At 42.3% G+C, this 25,989-nt stretch overlaps 1 protein-coding gene across 4 annotated transcripts in view; it reads left to right on the top strand.

Annotated features, from left to right (window-relative positions):
* The first annotated feature begins 206 nt into the window (after nucleotides 1-206).
* The window catches only part of Ift81 (intraflagellar transport 81), a 73,610-nt gene continuing 47,827 nt past the window's right edge, over nucleotides 207-25,989 (top strand). For 3 of the 4 annotated variants that reach the window (XM_021162439.3, XM_085837132.1, XM_021162437.3), the window contains exons 1-11: nucleotides 207-297; nucleotides 3,664-3,828; nucleotides 4,649-4,752; nucleotides 5,511-5,691; nucleotides 7,781-7,870; nucleotides 11,966-12,031; nucleotides 12,338-12,448; nucleotides 14,415-14,499; nucleotides 19,883-20,046; nucleotides 21,446-21,541; nucleotides 23,210-23,356. In XM_021162439.3, coding sequence (XP_021018098.1) covers nucleotides 3,685-3,828; nucleotides 4,649-4,752; nucleotides 5,511-5,691; nucleotides 7,781-7,870; nucleotides 11,966-12,031; nucleotides 12,338-12,448; nucleotides 14,415-14,499; nucleotides 19,883-20,046; nucleotides 21,446-21,541; nucleotides 23,210-23,356 — 1,188 coding nt within the window. In that variant the 5' untranslated portion in view covers nucleotides 207-297; nucleotides 3,664-3,684. The other variant, XM_021162438.3, reaches the window with a different exon arrangement.

The following is a 25,989-nucleotide window of genomic DNA, read 5'->3' as shown; positions in this document are numbered from 1 at the left end:
CTTTGTCAAGGTGAGAACGGTAGACGGTTCGCAAAGGTTATTATCAGCAGGAGTCTAAGTGGGAAAAACAGCCCGAGTCACCCTAGGCTTTCTGCAGCAGTTCTGAACCCCAGGTACCAGGGCCAAGCTTTCCAGCCCGAGGCTCCGCCCTCCGGTGTACGCGCGCCCCCTCCTTCCCGAGCCAGAGGAAGTGACGTCACCGCATGGCAACCGTTGCCAAGGAGCGGTCTCTAAGAACCCGCAAGCGCCCCAGTGCCTCCCGAGGGTGGGGAGGTGGTTTCGTGAGGAGGTTTTGAGGTAACCCCGCCAACTCGCGGTCGGGAACTCCGCGAACCCCCGAGTCCCGTCAAGCTGCGCCCGCTCCCGGCCGGTGACGGCAGCAGGGCCTGGCGGGGGGCGGGGGGTCGGCCGCGCGGGTCCCCCTCGGTTCCCGGGCGTCGCAGGAGGCCTTGGGCCTGCGCGCGCTGCCCCGGCTGGGCCGGATACCACGCGCGTCCTGGTTTTAATTCTTGCCCCGGCTCCCCCTGGGTGCTGCAGTGGGTGAGTGCTGGTGAATTAGCTCGGCCGGTTGCGCTGGAAGAGGGAGAGTAATTGCTTTTGCTAATTTTAGCACGCAGCGCCCGGCGGGCAGCGACAGCCCTACCTGGTTCAAGAGCATCTCTGTCCTCTGAAAGCTGGTGGGGCAACGCGGGGCGCGGGCACCCCAGCTCATTTCTTTCCTTAAAAAAAAAAGTTTGGAAACTTGGCGTGTATTAGTTGCGCATAATGGGTACCATTGTATTCACACATGCATACATATAGTGTATTCCATCACCCCATCCCCGTTTCTCGCTCTTCACCTTCCTGCTCCAACTGAATCCATTTCCTAACCCATCTCCCTTCGACTTTTTTGCCCCCACCTCATTCCCCTTTTCTTTTTTGGAGGTCCAATGAGTTTAATTATGGTTTCCCTCCCCTAGCAACCATTAAGTTGCCTGTAATAATCGTGAGCCCCTCCCCTTTTCTTCTCTTGACAACATTTCCTTGCTTATCCAGATATTTGGTTTGGTTTTGTGTTTCTCAAAGAAGAAAAAGTCGTATGGACAACTTCTAAATTAGTTTAAATATATGTGGATATCAGGATGTGTATTATATTTTTACAGTTGAAAACTTGAGCCTCCCAAGTTTTTAAAAAGTAAAGATATTCCCTGTAATTTATTTATTTATGGCTTGTTTTTTGAGACAATGGTTCTCTGTAGAGCCCTGGCTGCCCAGGAACTCACTCTGTAGACCAGGCTGGCCTCAAACTCAGAGATCCTCCTGCCTCTGCCTCCTAGCACTGAGATTAAAATTGCACACTACTATCCCTGAGATAGTCTTTATATATAAACTTAAAAGAAACCTTAAATTTAGCAACTATACTGGTTGTGCCATCCTTTATCTTTTAAAACAACTTTATTTCCTTCCTTCTAGCTTCCTTCCTCCTTTCCTTCCTTCCTTTCTTCCTTTCTTTTTAAATGTCTTCTAAATGTAAGCTTTACCCACCCAATTAAAGAACCCATTTCATGCCAGACTTGGTGGCTCTTGATTTTAATCCCAGCACTCAGGAGAGAGAAGCTTGGTCTACACAGTGAATTCCAGGCCAGCTAAGGCTACACAGCAAAACCTGTTTTAAAAGGAGAGAGAGAGAGAGAGAGAGAGAGAGAGAGAGAGAGAGAGAGAGAGAGAGAGAGAGAGAGGTATGGAGTAAGATGCTCAGGGCTTACTTTATGTCTTGAGTGAAACAGTATCTGTCTCATAGTTTTAACTAAGAAAGCATTGAGATGACTTTGTCTTCTTGTCCGCCTCATCTTTTCCAGTTTAAGAGGGTCTTATAGTGCAGCCCCGGCTGGCCTTAAACTTTGCCTCCTTCTTTCTCAGCCGCCCCACTTCTGGGCTTACAGTGTGGTGCAGTACTCAGGAATAGCAGTTCAGTTTTGTTGCTGTGATTTTGACAAGGTCTCAAGTCGCCCAAGCGGCTTTGACCTCATACTGAGTAGCCAAGCAAGGGCCACCTTGAACTTGTGATCTTCCTGCTTCCACCTCCTGAGTGCTGACGTTACAGGCCTGCTCACGGACCTCCAGTTAATTCAGTGCTGGGAATCAAACCCAGGGCTTCCTACTACATGTTAGGCAAGCCATCATAAATCCCCAGCCCAGCACTTCATTTTGTAAAGCAATTTCCCTTGGTAAAGCCATTTCAGCTGTTAAGAAATCAGTTATTCAATTTTAATTAAAAATTTAAAAACTAAATTTTAAAATATTTATTTTATAAATATGAATGCTTTGCTTGTTATGTATGTGTGCCACATGGATGCCTGATGCTGCAGATGTTCAGAAGATCCCCTGGAAACGAAGTTAGGGGTACTTGTGAGTCACCACATGGGTTCTGGGAACCAAACCCAGGGTACTCTCCAATTTTTTAAGGCTATGATCTTCTGTAACAGCCTTTTATGCTCAGGCTTCCAGGTTGTTTGTTTTGCTTTCCAGCTCGAGGCCAATGAACAAGTTCATTCAGCCTAGCAGAAAAAAATCACCGCCTCAGTCTCGATATGTGTTCAGAATGGAACTGGATAGATTCTGAGAGAGAGAGAGAGAGAGAGAGAGAGAGAGAGAGAGAGAGAGAGAGAGAGAGAGAGAAAGGCCCCTAAGAAACTAGAACAACAAAAAGTTGCCTAAGGAAAGCTGTGCTGGTGGTGTGATGGGCACGGAGGACAGACAGGCTGTGTTCCTTGAGGATTTCCTGAGAGATTGTGAACCCGAACAGGGCCTTGGAGAGTGGTGAGATCCACTCCAGCTAAGGAGGGAAAAGGAGGAGCAATCATTGCTAGGCAGAAAGAGAACAGCGTTGATTGAACGTAGGCGGAAGTGGGAGCAGCGACTGGGCTCAAGTTTCAGAGTGAAAGGTTGAGTTGAGTTGGGTCATACAGGTCTTGAGAGCTTTATTTCATAAGAAATGAGAATCTTACAAATGATCTGAGGAAAGGTGGAGGCCAGAATGCTGGAAACTGCTTCCTCACTGAAGGCAAATGGAAACCAAGGCCTGAAATACACAGGGTAGCAGAGCTGAGGTCTACCAGGCTAACCCAGTAATAGTAACATGGGGGCAGGGAGCATTTGGAGATCTAAACAGCACTGAAGAATAGGCCTGGCCTGAAGTGTATGGGCCCCATTTGCATTCCCTGGTTGAGGCAAAGCACAGATACGGGCTCAGGGTTGCCAGATCTGATTTTCAAAGGGATAAGATCTGGATTCTATCATGAAATATGATTTTTTAAAAATATGAGTTAACCAATTAAAAAAAAAAAGCTTGCCTATAATTCTGTCTTTAAGCCAGGGTAAAAACTGTATTGGGGGCGGTTCTAATGCGGGTGGACATTATTGTCCATTTGTCTGTGTTTAGGTGCGTCAGAGTTGATACTGAAGCAGGTCGATATTGAATATTAGCAGCATATACAGACTTCATACTGAAATCTTCATATTCTGATTTCTTTCAATAAAACTGGCTTGTCCTAGCATTATGTATGTAGTGCAGAAGTATCCCTCTCTACCTACTTCCTATGAATTTAATTCTGATTTCTCCCAACACGTTAGCTACCAAGATTGAGGATTCCTCACTCCTCTTTTTTTCTTTTCTCTCTATAGTTTTAAGCTATAACATTAATCATGAGTGACCAAATCAAATTCATCGTGGACAGCCTTAATAAGGAGCCTTTTAAGAAGAACTATAACTTAATCACATTTGATTCTTTGGGACCAATGCAACTATTACAAGTTCTCAATGATGTCCTGGCTGAGATTGACCCCAAGGTAAGTTTTCAAGATGTTTCTTTGTAATGAAAAGTGTAGGAGGATCGCCCACCTTTGCCTCTTAATTAACTGTTGTGGGTGTGTGGAAGAGTCCGTTCCTGGGTCTCATTTACCTGCTCGTAAGGAGGAGTTAATGAACTTTCAGGCGTCTCTGCCAACCCACATTTATGTTACCTACTTAAAGGTTTTAGTTTTTTACATTTCATTTATTTTGTGTGCATGTGGGTGGGGCATGTACATGCTGTGTGCATGTGGGTGGGGTATGTACATGCTGTGTGCATGTGGGTGGGCATGTACATGCTGTGTGCATGTGTGGGGACATGTACGTGCTGTGTGCATTTGTGGTGGGTGTGTACATGCTATCAAACCCGTGTGGAGGTCAGAGGACAACTTGCAGGCATCAGTTTCCTTCACCATGTGGATCCCTGTGATCCTTGCCAGGCTCGGTGGCAGACCCATTTTTACCCAGTGAGCCGTTTCACTGGTCCCTCAGTTATCTACTTATTTAGACATTATTTCTCTTCTTCTAGACACAAATAGATTTGGTCCTGGAATAAAGATACATTTTATAAAAGGTTTTATTATCTTGCAAGTTAGTTCATGTCTTTTATTCACTTTCCCATTGGAGACTTTAGAAGCTTGACATTAAAAATGTGAATCCTGATCTGACTTGGAATTAGGGAGTCTGTGCTTAATCTGTTTTATGAAGAGACCATTCTTTGTGGTATGCTGTAGCAGAACAAACTTGTCGATGAGTTTAAATATCTTTCTTTGTTAAACACACAAGGATAACATATCTTTCAACTTCTTTGTTTGTTAGCAAGATGTTGATATCAGAGAGGAGATGCCTGAGCAGACAGCCAAACGAATGTTGAATCTTCTTGGTATCCTTAAGTACAAACCTCCGGGAAATGCCACAGACATGTAAGGATCTGCTCACATACCATGCTTCTTACAGCCGCTTTAAAGTCTGAAACTCCAGATGATACAGTTGGTCTTTTTGGGTGCCACTTGGTCCTCCCTCATCTGATGGCCTTAGGGCATCACAGAATTTGAAAATCAACAATTCTAATCCTTCTAACGCTGTTTTGTTACATAGAAGTCTTAAGTAGGTCAGTTCTTCCTCTCTCACCAGCAGTCAGGCACATACCATTTATGATTTGTGTCATTACATAAAAACAGCTCTGGGGCCCGAAGAATCTGCTGCTCCTCCAGAGGGCCTGAGTTTGGTGGCTCACAACCACCTACAGCTCCAGCTCCAGGGGATCATACATTCTCTACTGGCCTCTCAGGGCATAAACACACAGACACACAGACACACAGACACACACACACACACACACACACACACACACACACACAGAGCATATACTTACACAAATATACACATGCACGTTAATATAAATAAATAAATCTTAAGAAACCAAACCAACTAGAATGCTGGCCAGCCAGTACAGTATTAAGGTTAACTCTGCCGACTAATGGTTTCAGCACAGCTTCTTGGATACTTGAGTGCTTTCCTGAGGATGTAACTTTCTGACTAATGTAAGGCTCATCAGCCTTGTATCCATATTTTAAAAGTAGTTGTCTATAGCAATCGGGATTAACCCTGTAAGTCACCCTTTGAACAAAGGCTGCCTTTTCTAGCTGTGCTGACGAGCATCTCTGTGTTTCCACTTTAGGAGTACCTTCCGTCAGGGCTTGGTAATTGGAAGTAAACCTGTGATTTACCCAGTGCTCCACTGGCTTCTTCAGCGGAGTAATGAACTAAAGAAAAGGGCATATTTAGCTCGTTTCTTAATAAAACTGGAAGTGCCAAGTGAGTTTCTTCAAGATGAGACCGTGGCTGACACCAATAAACAGGTACACAGCAATGATGAACACTGCCTGAGCCAGTGTAAATCGCTTTTTAATTGTTATTTTAGAGTTCCAGGTGATACCAGAAGGGAAAATGGTATCAGCTCATGGTCAGCTGGAGTTAAGTCTAAAACTGTGGCTTTTTTTTTTTTTCCCCACAAATACTGTTTAGTGCTAGGACCTATGAATAGGAAATGAAGATGTTCAAGTACTTTCTGTGCTTAGTACTTCTCCCAAGCTTGAGATTGCAGGGCGCTGTGCTCATCAGTAAGGCAATCGTGTAGTTTGTCATCCGATTGAGAGAGAAGCTGATCACCAGGACAAATGATAGACGTTCATTCATCCTCCCTCCGCCCAGTTGGAATATGTGGGCCCTGCAGCTGAGCTAGGCCTTGCAGTTTCTCAGGACAGAGGGAGGATGGGAAGTTTGAAGTTGCAATGTATTTTTCTCATCATCATTGCATTCTGACCTCGGGTCTTTATAGCTAGTGATGATGAGGATTCAGCTGCTCTGGGTCCTGGGTCCTCATGTCACCAGGTACTTGCCTGACCAAAGACTGTAGAAACAGAGTAACCAGTGTAGGCTTCAAAGAGTTTTAGTTTTTTATACTTTCACCTCATAGTAGTTAGGTTGATTTGGGGCAGTTTGTTACAAAGTTTGTCATTCTGTCTTCTTTTCAAGTAGACTATGAGGTCCATGGAGACAGGTGTCAAGTTTATAATGTCCATCTTTTTTTTCCTCCAGGATTTGGTACAGTAGCTTCTGTATGTTGATTGCTCAGTACTGGACTGAATCAAAATAATGAACTGGAGGCTTTCATTTTTCATCAGTGTAGTGTTAATGGTGGCACTAAAACTGTAGTTAGTATTGATGTCTTAAAGCCGCAGCTATACAAGTACACAGGTCAGATGCCCTAGTAGGCATTTATCTGATAAAGGAGACAGGGATGTGTGTGTGTGTGGAGTGTGTCTGCTCCTCCCAACACCCTTCATAAATGCTCCCTATATATCATGTAGACCACTAGCAGGGATTTTAAAAGAGTGCATTTTGAATATATGTTTGATATGTATTTGATAATGTAAATAAACCTTCTAGAGGAAGTTTATTAATAGTATCTTTTAATATGCTCAGCCAATTAAGGGGATAAAAAGTAATAAAGATGTTGTTCTTGAAGCATGTCCAAGGGTATATGTTCTAAAAAAGAGACACATTTAGCAAAAACACTAATAAACATTGTGTGCTATCTTTCTCAATGAAAAGCTTTAGAGTGGATACTTTGTAGATTTATAGCATATTATCAGTCACAAGTATTGATTTTTCTGATATTGTTATTTTAAAAAACCACAGTGGTGTGTGTGGTGCTAGAGATTGACCAGATCTTAGGCATACTAGGTACATGTTCTACCACTGAGCTACACTTTCAGACCTGACAGTGCCCTAAAATTAGGATAAGAGCTGTGGATGGTGAGTTTCATTAACTCGACTACTCTGTATTACGCACCTATGCAGATCATGTCCTACAGAATGCCCGAGGGCTGTGAAGGTCTGTATGACAAGTTCTTACCCTCCTGGCTCTTGCTATTTCCTGGAAGGAGCCAGACAGGCAACTCCTCTGTTATAACATGATATCTCTGATAGACAGCCTTAGGATAGTGGTATCTATACCACTATTTATTGGGATGAATCTGTGATTCGGATTAGGAGGGAATGTGTCGTGAGCGTTCTCAGAGGACATAGAGCAGGTAACCTGCAGGTGGGAGCATAGACTGTTCCAGGTTGGCAGAGCTAGAGGGTAGACTGTGAGGAGCCGAGCAGTTCTTGTTTTTAGATACTATCTAGTGTGCAAAAATGTGAGGAGGTTTTGTTTTGTTTTGTTTTGTTTTTGAAACAAGGCTTTGATATGTAGCCCATTCTGAGTTCACACTCGAGATCCTGCCTCAGCCTTCTAGGGCCTAGAATGATGCTTATGCACCATACTGTTTTTAGTGCTGTTCCTCCAAGGACTGAAGTGATTGGTGAAGGGAGTGGGTGGTTCGGTGACGAGGACACTGCAGGATGGCGCTGCAACTGCTAACCTGCTGACTTCCTTTCCAGTATGAAGAGCTGATGGAAGCCTTTAAAACTCTGCATAAAGAGTGTGAGCAGCTCAAAACATCTGGGTTCTCTACAGCAGAAATCAGAAGGGTAAAGAAATATCTATTTGGACTTGAATAATGCTGTGTTTAGCTTTTTCTGATTTTAGTTATTCAACATGAGTTTTAACTGTATGGAAACTAGGTATATGACTGCTTTTAATGACCTTTAATATGTTGTGTGTATGTCTTTGCATGTAGACATACGTATCCGTGTGTGTGCATGTAGAACCTAGAAGTCACCTGGAGTCTTTCCCTTCTATGTATGTTAGTTTTTGAGGCAGAATCTCTAATTGAACCCGAAGCTTAGGCTAATCTGACCGGGCAGCAAGCTCTCAATACCCATCTCCCCTTACCCCCAGCATTGAAATTAGAGGCACGCTCAGCCATGCCCAGCCTTTCCTCTGTCGGTCTCTACTGAAGAAATCAATGAGGGCACCAAGTGCATGTTTGATGTTGATATCTAGCAGGATTTAGAAATACTTCATTTTGAATCTTTATTTGATAGGTATCCTTCATATGATACAGAAAATGCAGAAAAGAACAAAAAGGGGAAAGTTGCATTGTGTTTATTTGAGAACACAGAACACATAATGACTCCATTTTGCTTTTTAAAATGAGGGTCAGAGGACTCCCTCAGGATCCCATCCTCCTTAGAGACAGGGTTTCTCGTAGGCCTGCAGCTCACTAATTAGGTTAGACTGTCTGGCCAGCAAAGCTCCGAGGTCCTCCTGTTTCAGCTCCCTGGTGCTGGGGTCCCAGGTGTGTGCTACCATGCCTGCTCATTGCGTAGGTCCTGAACTCCAGTCCTGGCTGCAGTTTGCTTGGCGAGCTTTGCTGGCCTAGCCATTCTCACAGTCTCACCAGTGAGTTTCACTGTTTTTTGTTTGTTTGTTTGTTTGTTTGTTTTTAATGTATCTCTGTGCGCATCTCTGTGGGAGCATGCACATGTGAGTACAGGTGTCTGCGGAGTCCAGAGAAGGATGTTGAAGCCCCAGGAGCTGGAGTCATAGGCAGTCATGGGAAGCCTAACGTGGGTGCTGGAAACTGAACTTGTGCATGTGTGCTCTTAGCCACTGAGCCATCTCTCCAGCTCCTGCTGCTTTGTAGTCATCCCATTGCATTTTCATTGTGACTACAGTGACCAAATCTATTTTCTGTTGTGCTTACACATTAATCGTGTTTACACTTTGGCTTTATTTTCTTTTGTTATTATAAATAATGCCATGATTTGCATGGCTGTATTTGTTTCTTTGCAGTGGTTTTTAAATGTAGAATTACTTATTAACGCACATAAATTACTTTAGGGCTTTTAATATATGTTCTCCAGAAAATATTTTTACATTCTGCCCAGGCATTTAAGTACTTTCCTTAAAGACTTGCTATTCTGACTTGCATGAATCTTGTATTTTTAGAATTCCTGAGTTATGAGTGCTATCTTTATATTCTCATTAAATCGGGGACATCAAAGTTTCTTCCTCAGGGAAGCTGTCCCTGACTCCCTAAATAGATCACGTTCCCTAGTTCTTTTCCTGTGATGGCATTCATTGCCCTTATAAGTGCCTTAATGTCTGTCTTTCTAACTGTGTGAAGCCCTAAGAAGGCAGGGATTGTGTCTCTGCGTCTTCACCACTGTATTCCCAGTGCCTGACATGGTCCTTGTCATAGGACAGGCCCTCGGTAGGAGTCTGTTGAATACGAGAAATGAAAGGTGAGCTCAGCTCTTTGAGATAAGGATGTCATCTCCTGTGTCCTGTGAGTGAACATAGAGATGGAAGAATCCTGAGGCTGACTTTAGTTTCATTCATTATTACTAAATATCCTTGAACCTGTTCTCTGTAACAGATTTAAAAAACCATGGTGACAGAAGAAATTAAAAAAGAGTTCAGTCCCAACCACATGCTCTCAGGATACCTGCTGCTGACATTTCTCTCCCTTGAAGGTGAACGATGCACAACAATTGCAGTGTGCTTCTTTCAAGCTGTGACAGTTTATGACTTTTTCTCATGTCATTAAATAGTCTTCTGTGTCATCTTGATGACTTTTGTTTTGTTACATTGTGGTTAATCATTGTCAGACATTTAGATTCTTTAAAATTTTTGCTGCAAAAAAAAATTTAGCTGCATTGGCATCAGTAGGAATCCTTATAGAAAAAGTCTGGGGGCTGGAGAGATGGCTCAGCGGTTAAGAGCACTGGCTGCTCTTCCAGAGGTTCTGAGTTCAAATCCCAGCAACCACATGGTGGCTCACAACCAACTGTACTGGGATCCAATGCCCTCGTCTGTTGTGTCTGAAGAGAGTGACAATGGACTCATATAAAATAAATAAATTAAAAAAAGAAAAAGTCTGACTCTGCTGGGTAGTACTAATGCATAGTTTTTGTTGTTGTTGTTGTTGTTTTGTTTTGTTTTTTTGGTTTTTCAAGACAGGGTTTCTCTGTGTAGCCCTGGCTTTCCTGGAACTCACTTTGTAGACCAGGCTGGCCTTGAACTCAGAATCCGCCTGCCTCTGCCTCCCGAGTGCTTAGTGCTTAGTTTTGATCCCAGCACTGGGGAAGCAGAAGCAGGCAGATTTCTGAGTTAGAGGCCAGCCTGGTCTCCAAGTGAGTTCCAAGACAGCCAGGGCTACACAGAGAAACCCTATCTTAACAAACATTCATAAACACACACACACACACACACACACACACACACACACCATGTAAATCCCAAGAATTGATCTCAGGTTGTCAGTCTAGGCACCAATTATCCTTACCCAATGACCAATGAGCCATCTTGTTGGCTGTTGTGAATATTTTCCTAGAACAGCCCATGTACAGAGTTCATAGCCTGAAGGGATACACGTTAGTTTTATGACTTCTTACATTATTTTTTTTTAACACAGCACTATCAATATTTCCTGAAATCCTACCAGTAATGGCTACCATTGTACATGTGACCTATAGGATTTCTGCATGAGCTTTTGGGTTTTGCTCGTTTTGTTTTGTTTTGCTTTGCTTTTGCTTGTTTGTTTAAGACAGAAATTTGTTTGCTTCTCTGATTTCTATATGAACTATTGTAGAGCTGATTTAAAAGAAGGTAGTTTATTTTTAATTTTTTTTCTTTTCACAGAGGTTGACAAAACAGTTTTAAAGGTGTGAGCCACCATGCCTGGCCATTCTTTTTTTTCATTTTAGTTTTTTGAGACAGGGTTTCTCTGTAGCCTTATCTGACCTGGAACTTGCTTTGTAGACCAGGCTGGCTTCAAACTCAAAGAGACCCAATTGCCTCTGTCTCCTGGGCACTGGGATTAAAGATTTGTGCCCCTACCACCAACAAACTTCAGTTTTACATTTTAAGAATACCATATGGGAGCTGGGCGTGGTGGCACAAGCCTTTAATCCCAGCACTCGGGAGGCAGAGGCAGGCAGATTTCTGAGTTCGAGGCCAGCTTCGTCTACAAAGTGAGTTCCAGGACAGCTAGACATATACAGAAACCCTGTCTCAAAAACAACAACAACAAAAACAAAAAAACAAAAAAAAAATACCGTATGGATAGGGCATGGTGGCACATGCCTTTAATTCTAGTACTAAGAGGCAGAAGCAGGTGGATATTTTGAAATTGAGGCCAGCCTGATCTACATAGTGAGTTCCAAGGCAGTCAGGATTATCTAGGGAGACCCTGTCTCAAAAACAAAACAAAACCAACCAACCAACTAACCAACCAACTGAATAAACAAACCCCCCATCATAACCTTAAAAATAGTTTTGATGGGAAATTGGCAGGATGTGTGGTTGGTATTTAACAGAGCAGATGGGCTGTCAGCAGCTGTTCGTGCATTTAGACCTGCACAAATTTCATTATGGAAGGTTTTGGAGACTCATGTAGGCATATTTGGAATCAGAGCACAAATGTACTGGCTGGCAGCTTTACCTTGCTGTGCTATAACCTGCTTCAGGTACTTTTCTAGATGAATGCCACGCTACCATTGTTTTTCTTCTTGCATAAATGAGCCTGGGGGAAATGAGAATGCCCTTAAATCAAAAGAGGGTCTTTGTTACTTGCTGCTCTGGCTATGATGGGATGGGAGACACAGGGCTTGGTCAAGCCTCACCTCATCCTGTAGACTGAGTGTGTTTTTTTTAATAACCTCTTTACTGCTTTTTAGGATATCAGCGCAATGGAGGAGGAAAAAGACCAGCTCATGAAGAGAGTTGAACGGCTGAAGAAGAGGGTAAGTTGTGAGTTACCCCATACACCTCAGCCCCGGTCCCAAGGACTGGCAGAGACTTAGGAATACAAGTAAAGCTTAAGCCAGGCCTGGGCGTCCAGTGGAGGACGGACTCACGTAACGCAGAAGGAAAGGGATCTCCCAGGCAGTAGCCCAGAGCTTTCAAGGACCTGTGTTGAAAGCTTGGCTGTCTTCTCTGGGGAGTACTGTTTACCAAGAGGAAATGATAAGTGGATGTCGGGTCACGTGACCTGCTAATGCCTTTCTCCAACTTGACAGTACCATGCACTACTTATTCTCTTGCTGTAGGTGGAGACCGTTCAGAACCATCAGCGAATGCTTAAAATAGCAAGACAGCTTCGAGTTGAGAAAGAGAGAGAAGAATTTCTTGCACAACAGAAACAGGAACAAAAGAATCAGGTATCCACAGGAAGTTTATACTCAGGACCGCAGAAGTAGCTCCTCTTGGCATTCAACTTGAAAGAAAAAAAAAGAAAATTTTTACAGTTTCTCATTTTCTATTGATGGATCCACTCTTTTTCTTTTGGATGGGTTTTATATGAGTGCATGAGTATGTGTGTGTGTGATTGTGTGTGTGAGTGTGTGTGTATGTGTGTGTATGTATATGTGAGTGTGACTGTATGTATATGTGTGTGAGTGTGTGTGTGTATGTGTGTGTATGTATATGTGAGTGTGAGTGTATGTATATGTGTGTGTGTGTGTGTGAGTGTATGTATATGTGAGTGTGACTGTATGTATATGTGTGTGAGTGTGTGTGTATGTGTGTGTATGTATATGTGAGTGTGAGTGTATGTATATGTGTGTGTGTGTGTGTGTATGTGAGTGTATGTATATGTGTGTGAGTGTGTGTGTGTGTGTGTGTGTGTGTGAGAGTTGCTGGGAATCAAGCCAGGAGCCTTTCTCATGCTGCACAAGTGCTCTATGATTGAGCTGTATCCCCAGTCAAGACTACTGTTTTTCTTTCCTTTGTTTCTTTATTTCCTTTTTTTCAGTATTTGAGGGTTGACCCTCAGACACACGTTAGACAAGCACTCTACAATGGAGCTGTATCCCCAGTATTTGTTTATTTTTTATTGTAACATGCAGTTTGCTTATTTGCCACTGGAATGAAACATGCAGGATCATGTGATCAGTGAAAGCAAAAGACTGTTCTCACTGCCTCAGACGCAGGGAGCCCAGTAATACTGTATGGTTAGCAGCTAACCTTAACTGCTACACAATAGAGCGATCTGTAGAGCAACCTGAGGCAAGTGCAGCCCAGAACACAGCACTTACACGTCATATGGAGCCTGAGAGGGTGCTGCTGGTGGTGACAGTGTCACAGAAACTCTTAAGTAATAGTAGTTGGGGACTCACAGTCACCCATACTGCCATACTTTGAAACTTCACCTTAAAGAAGAAAATATTTGGCTTTAAAGTATTACTTTAATTTATTAAACATCTGCCTTAAACTTTAAACATATATTTCAAATCAGTGTAATTTCTAAATTGCCAATTTAAGCTGGCAGCCAAGACATTTAGCTCTGTGTGATCTGACTTGGCAGCTCAGCAGTTTACTGCAGTGGTGGGTTCCATTCTCTGAGCCTCGGGTGGTTATTTAAGGTCAGGGTCTGGTGCCGAGGCATTACTGCCAATGTGTACAAGAAAACCTTGTTACGCAAGGGAAGGCAGGCACCTCTCTAAGAAATAGTTTCTTTAAAAAAATTATTCTATGAACTTTATTCTTTATTTATTTTGAGACAGGATCTTCCTATATAGTCCTTGCTGTTCTGGAGCTGACTATGTAGACTGGCCTTGAACTCACAGAGATCCTCCTGCCTCTGTCTCCCGAATTCTGGGATTAAAGGTGCATGCCACGACCTCCAAACTGAAGAGTTTTCTTGAATCGCTAGCTTAAGCAGTAACTAAAGAAAAATGTTCTGGAAGAATTTTTAAAATTTTATATGAGGGGCTAGAGAGACGATGGTTTAGTAGATAAGAGCATGTGCTGCTCTCGCAGGAGACCCCAGTGTGGTTCCCAGCACCCACATAGGACAGCTCACAGCTTCCTATGACTAATTCCAGTGGATCAGACACTCTTGTCTGGCACACATGCACACAGTCATGAATACACTGAAGCACACACATACACACACACACACACATAAACACACACACTCACATACAAAATACAATAAATAAACAGTTAAATTAACACAAAAATACATTGAGAAAACTAGTTACGTTTTTGGTTTAGTGCAGTTATTTTCTCAGTACTTCCCTGTTTCTTCTATAGAGTAGGAATCCCGTATATCTCCCATTGCTTGTCTATGTAAGCATTATCTCAGCGGACTGAGCAAGTAATAAGTTGCCTTATCGTTTAAAGCTGTTTCATGCGGTGCAGAGATTGCAGAGAGTGCAAAACCAGCTGAAGAGCATGCGGCACGCAGCGGCAGATGCAAAGCCTGAGAGTAAGTGAGTCACTCCGTGATGCAGAGGACTAGAAAGTAGTAATTTACCCCAGGATAGCCCTGAAGATGACTCGTAGGCATTAGTTGTTTCAGCATTTTAGAGGATCATTTTGTTACCTGTCTGGTCAAAGGGAATCCTGATTTTAAAAACAAAAACAAACCATGGGTTTTCAAAAATGGTTTTCTGCCTCCTGTTTTCAGTCAAATGGTGAACATAATGTAACTGTGGAGGTTGCTCGTCCCTGTGTGCTTAGGATGCGTGCAATGGATGGAAAAAATATGAATCTTGTCAAGGCTCAAAAGAAGAAGAATCAAGGTTGGCGATTATAGCACAACCTTTAATCCCAGCACTTGGGAGGCAGAGGCAGCAGATCTCTGTGAGTTTGAGGCCAGCCTGGTCTACAGAATGAGTTCCAGGACAGCCAGGGCTACACAGAGAGAAATCCTGTCTCAAAAAAAAAAAAAAAAATCAACTACTAGACCTTGAAGCTGAATGTTTTCTATGGCCTGGTTTGTAGGGTAGTGAGTGGGTAATAAGGTGGATGTTCCGGCTGATCTCTTCTTAGCTCGGGCAGGTGACAAGCTGTTTTCATGACCCACTTAATCCCATCCCAGGCACTGAATGTCTCCTTGCTCATCCCAAAGGAGGTCACACAAGCTAAGAGCAGAGCATGCTCTCATTTGTGTTTTGAACTGGAGAAATATCACAATGTGAATATCTAGCCGAGGGTGGGATAATAACCTATAAATAGTACATGATACATAGGATACCAGTACTAAATGCAACAGATAATCACAGGTGTTGGCAAGATGCACAGAAATTGGGATCCTCATATTTGTTTGTGGAAATGTAAAGGATGTAGCTTCTTTGAAAAACAGTTTAGAAATATCTCAAAATGCTAAAAATTATTATCATATGAACTTCTAATTCTTTCCTTTTTTTTTTTTTTAAAACATTTGTGAGGGGGCACATGTGCCGCTATATGAGTATCAAGGTCAGAGGACAACTCGTGGGAGTTGGTTTTCTTCTATCGTGTGGGCTCCATAGCAGACTCAGATCGCCAGGTCTGGTTGGTGGCAAGCACCCTGACTTGCTGAGTCATGTCACCAGCTCCAGAACCACTGTCCCTACTCTTAGGCATATTCTTAAGCAATGTAAAACATCTGTTCACACAAAAACATACATGTGCGTAGCAGCATTATTTGTAATAAGCAAAAGAGTTGAAGCAACCCACATGTACCTAACCTGTGTATTTATACAGTGGAACATTGCTTTGTCACCAAAGGGGATGAAGTTCTAATACATGCTTATGACATAGGTGAACCTCAAAAATATAACTTTAAGAAGCCAATCACAAAAGACCATGTATTGTATGGTACTATTTATGAGAACATCCATAGAGGACTGGAGAGATAGCTCAGTGGTTAAGAGCACTGACTGCTCTTCTAGAGATCCTGAGTTCAATTCCCAGCAACCACATGGCAGCTCACAACCATCCGTAATGTGATCTGACGCCCTCTCTGGCACGCAGGTGTACATGCAGATAGAACATACATCATCATCATCATCATAATCCTAATAATAATAATAATGAGGAGGAGGAGGAGATGATCTATAGAAATAGAAATCAATAGTTTTCTAGGGCTGGGAAGAAACAGGTAGAGGTAAGTGCCTACAAATGAGTTCAGAGACTTCTTTGCTAATAATGACCTAATAAATTGTTCTGGTGGTTAGATAACTGTTTATATACTGAAATTATTGAATTGTGCCTCTGAATGAGTGAACTTGGTGGCAGTTGAGTGCTAGCCCAATAAAGCTATTAAGGGATAGTGCAGGGGCTGGAGTAGTGGCTCAGTAGTTAAAACGGTAAAATGACTTAGCACTTGTAGCTCTTACAGAGGACCTAGGTTCGGTTCCCAGCACCCACACAACAGCTTACAACCATCTGCATCTTCAGCTCCAGGAGATCTGCTATCCTTCTCTAACATCTGTGGGCACTGCATACATGTGGTGTACAGACATACAGTGTAGGCAAAATACCCAGACACAAAATAAAATAAACTCTAAAAAAGAAAAGGAAAGGAAAGAAAAAAAGAGAAATGAATAGGAACCTTGCATTGACATGCTGAGTAGCCAGTACTTGTCATTTCCGGCTTTGTGTATCATTTCTCATTCATCCCGGGCTAAGTTCCAGTTCCAGGAGTAAGCATACAGTTAGTTGTGGATGTCCTTTATTTAATTCTTTGTTTACTAAATTTTACTTTTTAGGAGAAAAATTCTCAACAGATTTTCCCTACATGTATAGGACATGTTCTTCATGTTTCTCTTATAAAAGGAATATGAATGTCCTAACCATTTCATTATATTACAGCTACAATACAGTATCAAGAAGTAATTCATGTGTCGGGGATTTAGTAAATAGTCCGTTAGTAGTTGGGGCGGGTTGTGTCATACAACTTTTCCTGGGGAGTTGCAGCACATGTCCACTCACAGACCAGTGTCAGATGCCAAAGTCCAGCTTAGTGAACTGTGGATTTCTTAGGGCTACTTAGAGGAATATAGGCAAGGGTCACTTATAGGAGAAGAAGGGACTCAAAGACAGCTGCATCACCAAAGCCCACCCCAGAATGGGTGACAGCTCACAGAAGCTGGGAGCCTGGAGCACACTGCCTATTGAGTCTGTAGGAAGCTCAACGGGTTGGAGAATGTCCTTTCCAAGTGATCCTGGTCTACACCTCTCCCAGGAAACCAGGACAATCCTCCTCCTTTCTGACAGCTTGCCGGTCTCAGGGTCTTCTTCTCAGTTTGAGTAGTGTATTAATCAGGTTCTCTAGAGTAATGTAACTTATAGAATGAATATGTATGTGTGTGTATCTGTGTGTATACTGTTATATACAGGCTGTGCTCCAGCTAATCCAACAATGGTTGGCTATGAATGAAAAATCCAAGAATCTAGTAGGTGCTCTCAGTTCCTGAAGCTGGATATCTGAACTGGTCTTCACTGGAATCACAAAGAAGTAGACTTTAATGCCAGTGAAGTAGTGGACTTGGTAGCAAACCCAGAGCACACAGGCAAAGAGAAAAATTTCCTTCTTCCATGTCCTTCCTTACATAGGCATCCAGAAGAAGGTATGGCTGATATTAGAGGTGGGTTTTCTCAGCTCAAAAGATATGGATTAAAGGCTTGCCTTCCTACCTCAAAGATCCAGATTAGAAGTGAATCTTCCTATTTCAAATTAAGCTAAAAACCCCTCACAAATGTGCTCTCCAATTATGGGTTTTAGTTAATTTCAGATGTAGTCAAGTTGACAACCAAGAATAACCATCACAACTAGTCCAAGAGTAACTCTCAGCAGCTTTATTCTTACTTCAGGAGGGAGGGGCCTGGTGAATCTGGTCAATTTCAGGAACTTCCTGAAGCTATTTTGAGTTGGTTACCTTCCTGGTTAGGGGGCTTCTCTGCAGGAAGTAGTGCTTCAATGTATAGTTTCTAGGAAACAGTTACACAATAGGAGATAGGAGCTGAAGTTTAAATTTGGATAAAAAAGAACACAATGTTTTCCACAGGCAGGAGGGAAAAATCAAGTGAGGAAAACATAGATAAAAAGAAGATACTATATGTTATGCATGTACTTTGTAAGTGGACAGGAACTGAGGCCTAGCCTTTCCTGCTCATAGCTCATGCATGCTGAGCAGGCACTCTGTCATGCTTCTCAGCTCTCTCCCCAGACTGCCATCAGCCTTTAATCAAGATAGCTGACAAGCCTCTCATCACTGTGGCCTTTGCAATGCCTCCTCTGGTCCTGTCCCCTTCCTCAAGCAGGTATTGATCTGTTTTTTGTTACTGTAGGGTTAATTTGTGTTTTCAAAACTTTTTAAAGTAGAGAAGTAATTAGGGCCAGAGAGATGGCTCAGTGGTTAGGAGCACTGGCTGTTCTTCCAGAGGACTGGGTTTAAGCCCCAGCACCCACATGCAGTTTGCAACTGTCTGTAACTCCAGTTCCAGGGCCCTGACACCTTACACAGATCTACATGCAGGCAGAACACCAATGCACACAGAATAAAATAAATTATTAAAAATAGAAATAATATTTAAGAGTCTTATGTGTAAAAAAACATTTTAGACTTTGATTCCATGCACCTGTGCTTGTAGGAAGTATGTAACTGCCTGGACATGACAAAGAAGATGGGATGGGGAGTTAGTGAGAAGGCATGTGGGGATGGGCGCCTGAGAGGACCCCAGTGCACCCTTCCCTCCTCTACCTTCTCCAGTCCTGGAAAGAAGTGGGGGGAGCGCTGAGAGAATGAATGGAAAACTCGTGAATTTGCATTAATAAAATTTTACATGTCCTATTTGTACAGCAGAACTAAAAATAATTGTAAGGCTTTGGGCCAGATTTGTTATGCAATCTTATACGTAGGTTACTTAAGCTAGAAACTCATCATTTTTAAAAGTCAAGCCAGAATTTGTAAATGTGTAACGGAAAGATCAGAAATAAACTATGTAAATCTCTCCAGGCTGGGAATTTACAATAAAACCATTATTCACTGAAAATCTGTATATAGTTGTACATCTGCCAAAGTAAGAAAACTATTAAATCTTAAAAATATTTACTATAAATTAATACTTTAAAAAACTAAAAGCAACTAAATCTAAAACATTTTTTCAAGTGGGCACTTTTCTTTCTCTTCTCCGGATTTGAACTTGTTGACCTCTAGCTCTGTCTGCATTGGTCTGAAGCTGGCATAGTACCATGCGTTGCTGTTTATGATCTATTCAAAGTTTAAGAAGCCAGGCAAGACTTTAATCCCAGCACTGGGGAGGCAGAGGCAGGAGGATCTCTATGAGTTCAAGGCTAGCCTGGTCTACAGAGTGAGTTCTAGGACAGCCAGGGCTACACAGAGAAACTTTGTCTTGAAAAATAACGCATATAAGAACACACACATATACACAAAGACGGGAAAGGGAAGGGAAGAGAAAGAAGAATAAAATATCCATGTGTAGGAGAATTCCTGGGGGAAATTTGTGTTTTACTTTGACCCACTGGTTTCTTAAATACATAGAAGGTGAAATAGGACACTGATAGACCTGCTCCTGTAACTATTATTTGTGTATTTCGTAATTTAAGGAACTAGTTTATAAAGTTAGAAAGATCTTAATACACTTTTGCTCTAACGATCTAAATATTTTATGTAAGTTATGATTTATACTCATACTAATTAACCCGGAAAGACTTCAGTGATCTCTATGGTACTGTATAGATGCTGCACAGAGAGCTTTAATGCATAGCCCCACTCCTCGTTCTGATCACAAAGCAGGATGCGGAATATCACAATACCTGCCCTTTTGAACTAAACTTTCACTTACTTTGTCTTTTAAAGGTTTAATGAAGAGGCTAGAGGAGGAGATAAAATTTAACTCATACATGGTCACTGAAAAATTTCCAAAAGAACTAGAAAGCAAGAAAAAGGAATTACATTTTTTACAAAAGGTGGTTTCTGAGCCAGCTATGGGCCACTCTGATCTTCTCGAACTTGAGACTAAAGTAAGTGATGGTCTTCTTATAGTTTAAGTGTATCTGTCCTGTGACAAGGACCTGTACTCTTCCTGTGGTGTCCTCCTTGTGACTCTAGAGCTAGCCTTGGCTAAGGGTTGATAGCGCTGCTGATCTGTTGTCCTTGTGGAGATTCTAGAATGTTGTATTCTTTAGAATAATCATAATATATTATCATTTTTTGTCTTTAAGTATAAAACAAAAAATGTGTACTTCTCATGTGTACTTTGACTGGACTTTGCTTCAGAATCCACTGGATGCTAATGTATTATAACATCTTGTTCCCTATAAATAAAACACTAATCATTTGTATATTTTTAAAAGTTCTCAGCCAGGCAGTGGTAGCACCTGCCTTTAATCCTAGAACTTGGGAGGCAGAGGCAGGTGGATTTCTGAGTTCGAGGCCAGCCTGGTCTACAAAGTGAGTTCCAGGACAGCCAGGGCTACACAGAGAAACCATGTCTCAAACAAACAAACAAACAAACAAAAAAAACAGTTCTCATGAAAATTGATTGAAAGGTTTTTACTTGATGACTCTTTGATGTATTTAATAAGCTCTCCAGTTAAATGTCTCATTCTGAACACATTGCCCTTTTAACTCACTTAGGCAACATGGATACTCAGGTCAGATGTGGCTTACATTGGAGGTCACAGGTTAGGGGGTTCAGGCTTTTGAAGGATGGATATACCCAGCCGTGGTTGGCTTGTTTGCTTTTCTTTGTAGAAAGGACTGGTGTTACCCGGCGGGTGTCATTACTTTGGAAAGGGTTAATGAGTAGTATAAATGGTGTCCATCAGTGAGCTTTACATGTTCCATGTCAGCTTTCAGCTGGGTCCGTGAACTCCCTGTCTTCTGCCTCTGGGGAATGTCTGACTGGGTTCACATTGTTACCTGGTGATTTGTAAGTCACAGCGGAGGTATGTGGGTAACTTCAGATTTCATATAATAATGTAAGAATAATTCCTATAAATGCTTCAGGATTGTGTACATATCTGATTCCATCTGTAGAAGTAATCAAATTGTATATTATTTATTATTAAATTTAAGTTGTTTCTAAAAGTGCTCACAATAGTCGACTTATACAGTAGTTGGGACTTTGCTCCTGGTGACTTCTGTAATGGATAACTGTTACATAAACTCAAGCTGAATGTGGCCTGCTGCTAGGCCGAGCTCGCTTAGTGCACATAATCTTGGGGATGTTGGTATAGTTGTCTGGTTATTTGATTGGTTGCTTGGTTTTTCTGAGAGAGTTCTACTGAGTAGCTGAAACTAATCTTAAGTATCTATCCTCCTGCCTCAGCTTCCCTAGTGCTTAGGGTTTCAAGTATGTACTACCACTCCTGGCTGTCAGGGAGAGTTTTAACATCTTTAACTTTTACACTGATTTAGGTCAATGAAGTAAACACGGAGATCAATCAGTTGATTGAAAAGAAAATGATGAGAAATGAGCCAATTGAAGGCAAGCTCTCACTGTACAGGCAACAGGTAAGGCGATTGGTAACTGCCTGGGAAGTTCTTCTGTTTCTTGTCTGATGGAGTTAACTCATAGCTTCAAGGTGGTGCTGGGCACTTTGACCTTGGGAGGGAGTCTCATGTCTCTGTTATGTGAGAGCTCAGTTCCCACCCAGAGTGCACTTCACTCCCTTGTCTTTTAACATGGAGTCCTTGCATGAGGGGAAATGCTCCTTCATCACTTCCCTTTTATTTATTTTTAATCAAAAGAAAAATAGAATTTTTAAGGGGTTTGTGCACAGTGTACCCATCTCCTGTCGTGTTTGTTTTACTCTTTCGAATTTGTACTATGTCACAATTTGGCTGATAATATTGTAAGAATCTAAGAAAATTCTAGAAGGCTGGGTGTAGTGGTGCTTGCCTTTAATGCAGGAGGCAGAGGCAGGAGGATCTTTATGAGTTCAAGGCCAGTCTGCTTTACATAACAAGTTCCAAGACAGCCAGGACCACATTCAGGAACCCTTTCTCCAAAAAAATAAACAAACACAAACCATCTCTCAAAATTAAATAAATAAATAAATAAATAAATAAATAAATAAAAGACAGAAAACAACATTTCCAGAGTTCTAGCTCATTTAAATGTTCTTTCAGCTTTAAGAACATCCATTTGGATTATGTAAATAATATGTACAATTCTGATGATTCTGATGTTTGACTTTTAACCTATATCTTATTTATTAAAATGCTGGAGAGATGCCTCTGCAGTTAAAAGTTCTTGCTGCTCTTACAAGGATCCCAGTTTTGTTCCCAGTCCCCAGGTCAGGCAGCTCACAGAAGCCTGTGACTTCAGCTCCAAAGGGTTCATCACCTCTGGTTTCCATGGACCTACACATATACATGATGTGCATGTGCGCACATGCACGCACGCGTGCGTGTGCGTGCGCGCACACACACACACACACACACACACACACACACACACACACACACGAGTGAATCTTGGGCTGGAGAGATGGCTCAGTGGTGCAGAGCAAGTGCTGCTCACAGAGGACCCAGTTTGGTTCCCAGTGCCCTTGTGGCACTGACAGCCTCCTGTCACCCCAGTTCTGGTGCTCTCGTCTGACCTCCATGGGCCCACGCACACACATGGTGCATGCAAACACTGAGGCATACACACATACATTTAACAGAAATATCTTATAAAAATAAATTGTTTATTAAATGTACCAAATGTAGTAGATAGTTTGGCCTTTTGTTTTTTTAAATATTGGTATTAACTTTAGTGAGCTGCACTTCACGGTATTTTTGAAAAGAAAGTATTCTTATTTTCTTCCAGTGGGTGGAAATGTACAAACTGTACACTGGGTCTTGCTCCGCGTCCCTCCCTGGAAGGTGTTTTCATTGCCTCTCAGCATTTGTCACTCGAGGGCTTGAGTATTTCTCTAGTGCATATTTGGGGGTTTGAGTGTTTCCCCAGGGCCTTTGTCTTTCAGAATGTTGTGAGTTTGACCATCCATGTTTGTTCATGGTAAACACCCACTGGTGAGAAGGGCCAGATGAGCAGGCAGTATTGGTCAGGAGCAGCAAAGCTGACCCTGAAAATTTTTATTGGTGCAAATCCTCCCCCAAAAGGTAATTTCACAAGATAACAGAAAACTGAATGTATTTACTATTTTATTCTCATATTAAATATCCAACTAGGCATCCATCATTTCTCGTAAGAAAGAAGCCAAAGCTGAGGAGCTGCAGGAGACCAAGGAGAAGCTGGCCAGCCTGGAGAGAGAGGTGTTGGTGAAGACAAACCAGACCCGGGAGTTTGACGGCACTGAGGTTTTGAAGGGAGATGAGGTAAGTTGAAGCATCCCATGACTAAAGGTTATGACAGTGAAGTTTTGTTCCAGATCACTGACACGGTTAACTTCTTAAGTGTATGTTGGTGTGAAGTTAATTTCATTTAGTAAAAGTTACAAAAGCTGAAGTATTAAATGTTTTGTCTTTTTTGAGGTAATATTGACAATTTCTTGATATAAGATATGAAAGACTGGTGTTTTGTGAAACAGTATTCCAGAGTTTCACTTGTCTTTTGATTTAAATTGTGTGTGTGTGTGGGGGGGTGTGCTTGTGAGTGTGTGTGGGGAAGTGTGTGCCTGTGAGCATGCATGACTGCAGAGGCCAGAGATGTTGTGTTCCGTGGAACTGAAGTCACAGTAGTTGTGAACTACCTGATGTCGGTGCTAGGACCCAGACTCAGTCCTCTGGAAAAGTAGGGCGTGCTCTGAGCCATCTCTCCATCACCAGTACTTTTACATTTTAATGACTTAATATTGGATTTATTTAAGTATTAAATTATAAAAGGAAAGCAAACCTAGTAGAATCAAATAGATAATAAGAATTTGTCTTTGTTGATTAATAAAGAAGTAAGAAAGCTTTATCACTAAATTGCGGTCAGTAGTATGCATTTGACCAACAGCCGTCAATGTGACCTCAACCTGCATGCTTATCTGTTTTAAAATGCTACATTCCTATGCCCTTTGCATTTTGAGCAATGCTTTAATAGTTGCGTTTATGGCGTCAGACTTGTAAGTTAGTGGGGCAGTTAATCCTGATTGCTGATGGCTGAACTCGAACAGCAAAAATACTATTCTTCATTGTTTTCCATAAAGTTAGCTCAAGTGCAGCTGAGGGTAAAGCCAGACATCTTGAATAAAGCCCAGAGTCTTATCTCCGCCCAGTGCTTTCTTACTCAGCAGTTCAAGTGGCAGGCCACAGCTGGACTCCAACACCTTGCCTGTGTTCTTTAGCTTCTAGACCCCAGCAGAGGACCCTTCGAAAAGCTGCACATAGCCAAACCTCATTTTGGACTTTGAGAAGTTCTTGAGTTAATACTGTGAAAAATTGGCCGTGTTCCTTCACTGTGCCCAGCACAAATGGACTCTTCCTCTGCTGCAGAGTGTTTCCCCTGTGCTTCTGATTGGCTTTCCATGTGGCTTTTAGTCTAAAGGGGAGTAGCACCTCTAGTGAAGCAGCATGGGGTTGAAACATCCTTCTGGAGCTGGATAGGAGACTCCTGCCTGCTTCCTAGTTTTTATCAACTGTGAAGGCCCAGTTCCAGGACAAGTGCTGTGACCACAGTGTCGTGGATCCTGCTTCAGGCTCACTGGGCATTCTCTCTATGCATATGTGGGGGAAAGAACCCAGTGCCAAGCTGTAAGCCTTTATTTTCAAGACATCATGTTGTGTAGAGGTATCTGACGGCAGACCAAGAATACTTTTTAAGTGGAAAAAGATAGCTTTGGAATTGCTATGGTCAACTTAATTTTTGAGAAATGTGTGATCAAAACTAGAACAAATCAAGTAAATTATTTGGCATTTACCTAAAAGAACAGAAGGTATTGGGGAACATTATGCGTAATTTCTAAAGAACAAATCTTGGTAGATCAATTTTATTTTCAACTTTGATAGAGGATAGACCATATGGGCAAGGGGAGGAAGCTTGCTCTACTTAACATTACGTAAGATAGGCGGCCTTCTCTGGAGTTTCTTATTTGGCATCACATGGTAGTCCCCCAAACCCCTCTTACTTAAAATGTTATCTGTCAAAGCACTTGATGAGAGGTGTTAGGAGATAGTGGCATGAAGCTGGCTGGCCGTGGCTCGTGCCTGTAAACACAGCACTCAGGAGTACCTTGAGGCAGGAAGATTGTCAGAAGTTTGAGGCCAGCCTGGGCTACATAGCAAGTGCCAGGCCAGCTTGGATGGACTACATAGACTCTGAGAGAAGGTGGGGGAGGAGGGAGGATGGGTTGGTTGTGTAGTGTTTGTAAAGGATGCCATGACGGAACCTCATGCAGAGTGAGGACGAGGAAGCAGAGCTGCTAGTTTCGAGAGCTTCTCGTGCAGACATGATTTTCATCCTTAGCTTACCGGTTAAGTGCATCCAGGGAGAGCATTGCACAGCTGAGACTTGTCCAAAGTACAGTCTATGTTTTTACTGACCTTGAAAAGATTCTTGACTTTTCTGAGGATTTTCCATCTGTAAAATGGGGATGATGGTCTCTAGGAAAACCACATCAAATATTTGATATCAAAGCTTCTTACAAAGTGGGCTGAGTCACCACGTCGCACGTGGAGCCATCATTCTATGGGGGGGCGGGGGATGTTAATGCACGTAGGAGTCCTCTGAGTGCTACTCATCCACTGGGCACACGTCGGCAAGTGTGAATGTACAGAGTGTACAGAGTGGTTAATGCCAGACGACTAGGTGTGTTTTCCCTGCTCACGATGAAGACTGACTGCGTTAGTGCCTACAGGGTCCGTAGAGCACCAGACGCTCCGGTGCGTTGGCTTCTGAGACTTCTCTGGTCTCATTATCACTGTGTGGATATTGTGGAAGCTAAAATTCTAGTTCACAGCTTAACATTTGAGAGCAGCATTCAAACTGGAGCTATTAGAAAACTATGAAATAATTTTCTACTTGATAC

This window comes from Mus caroli, unplaced genomic scaffold (assembly GCF_978045245.1).
Source record: "Mus caroli unplaced genomic scaffold, Mus_caroli_1 scaffold_4, whole genome shotgun sequence".
Lineage (NCBI taxonomy): Eukaryota > Metazoa > Chordata > Mammalia > Rodentia > Muridae > Mus > Mus caroli.
The sequence above is the reverse complement of the archived record's forward strand: the minus strand, read 5'-3'. Positions and strand labels throughout refer to the sequence as shown.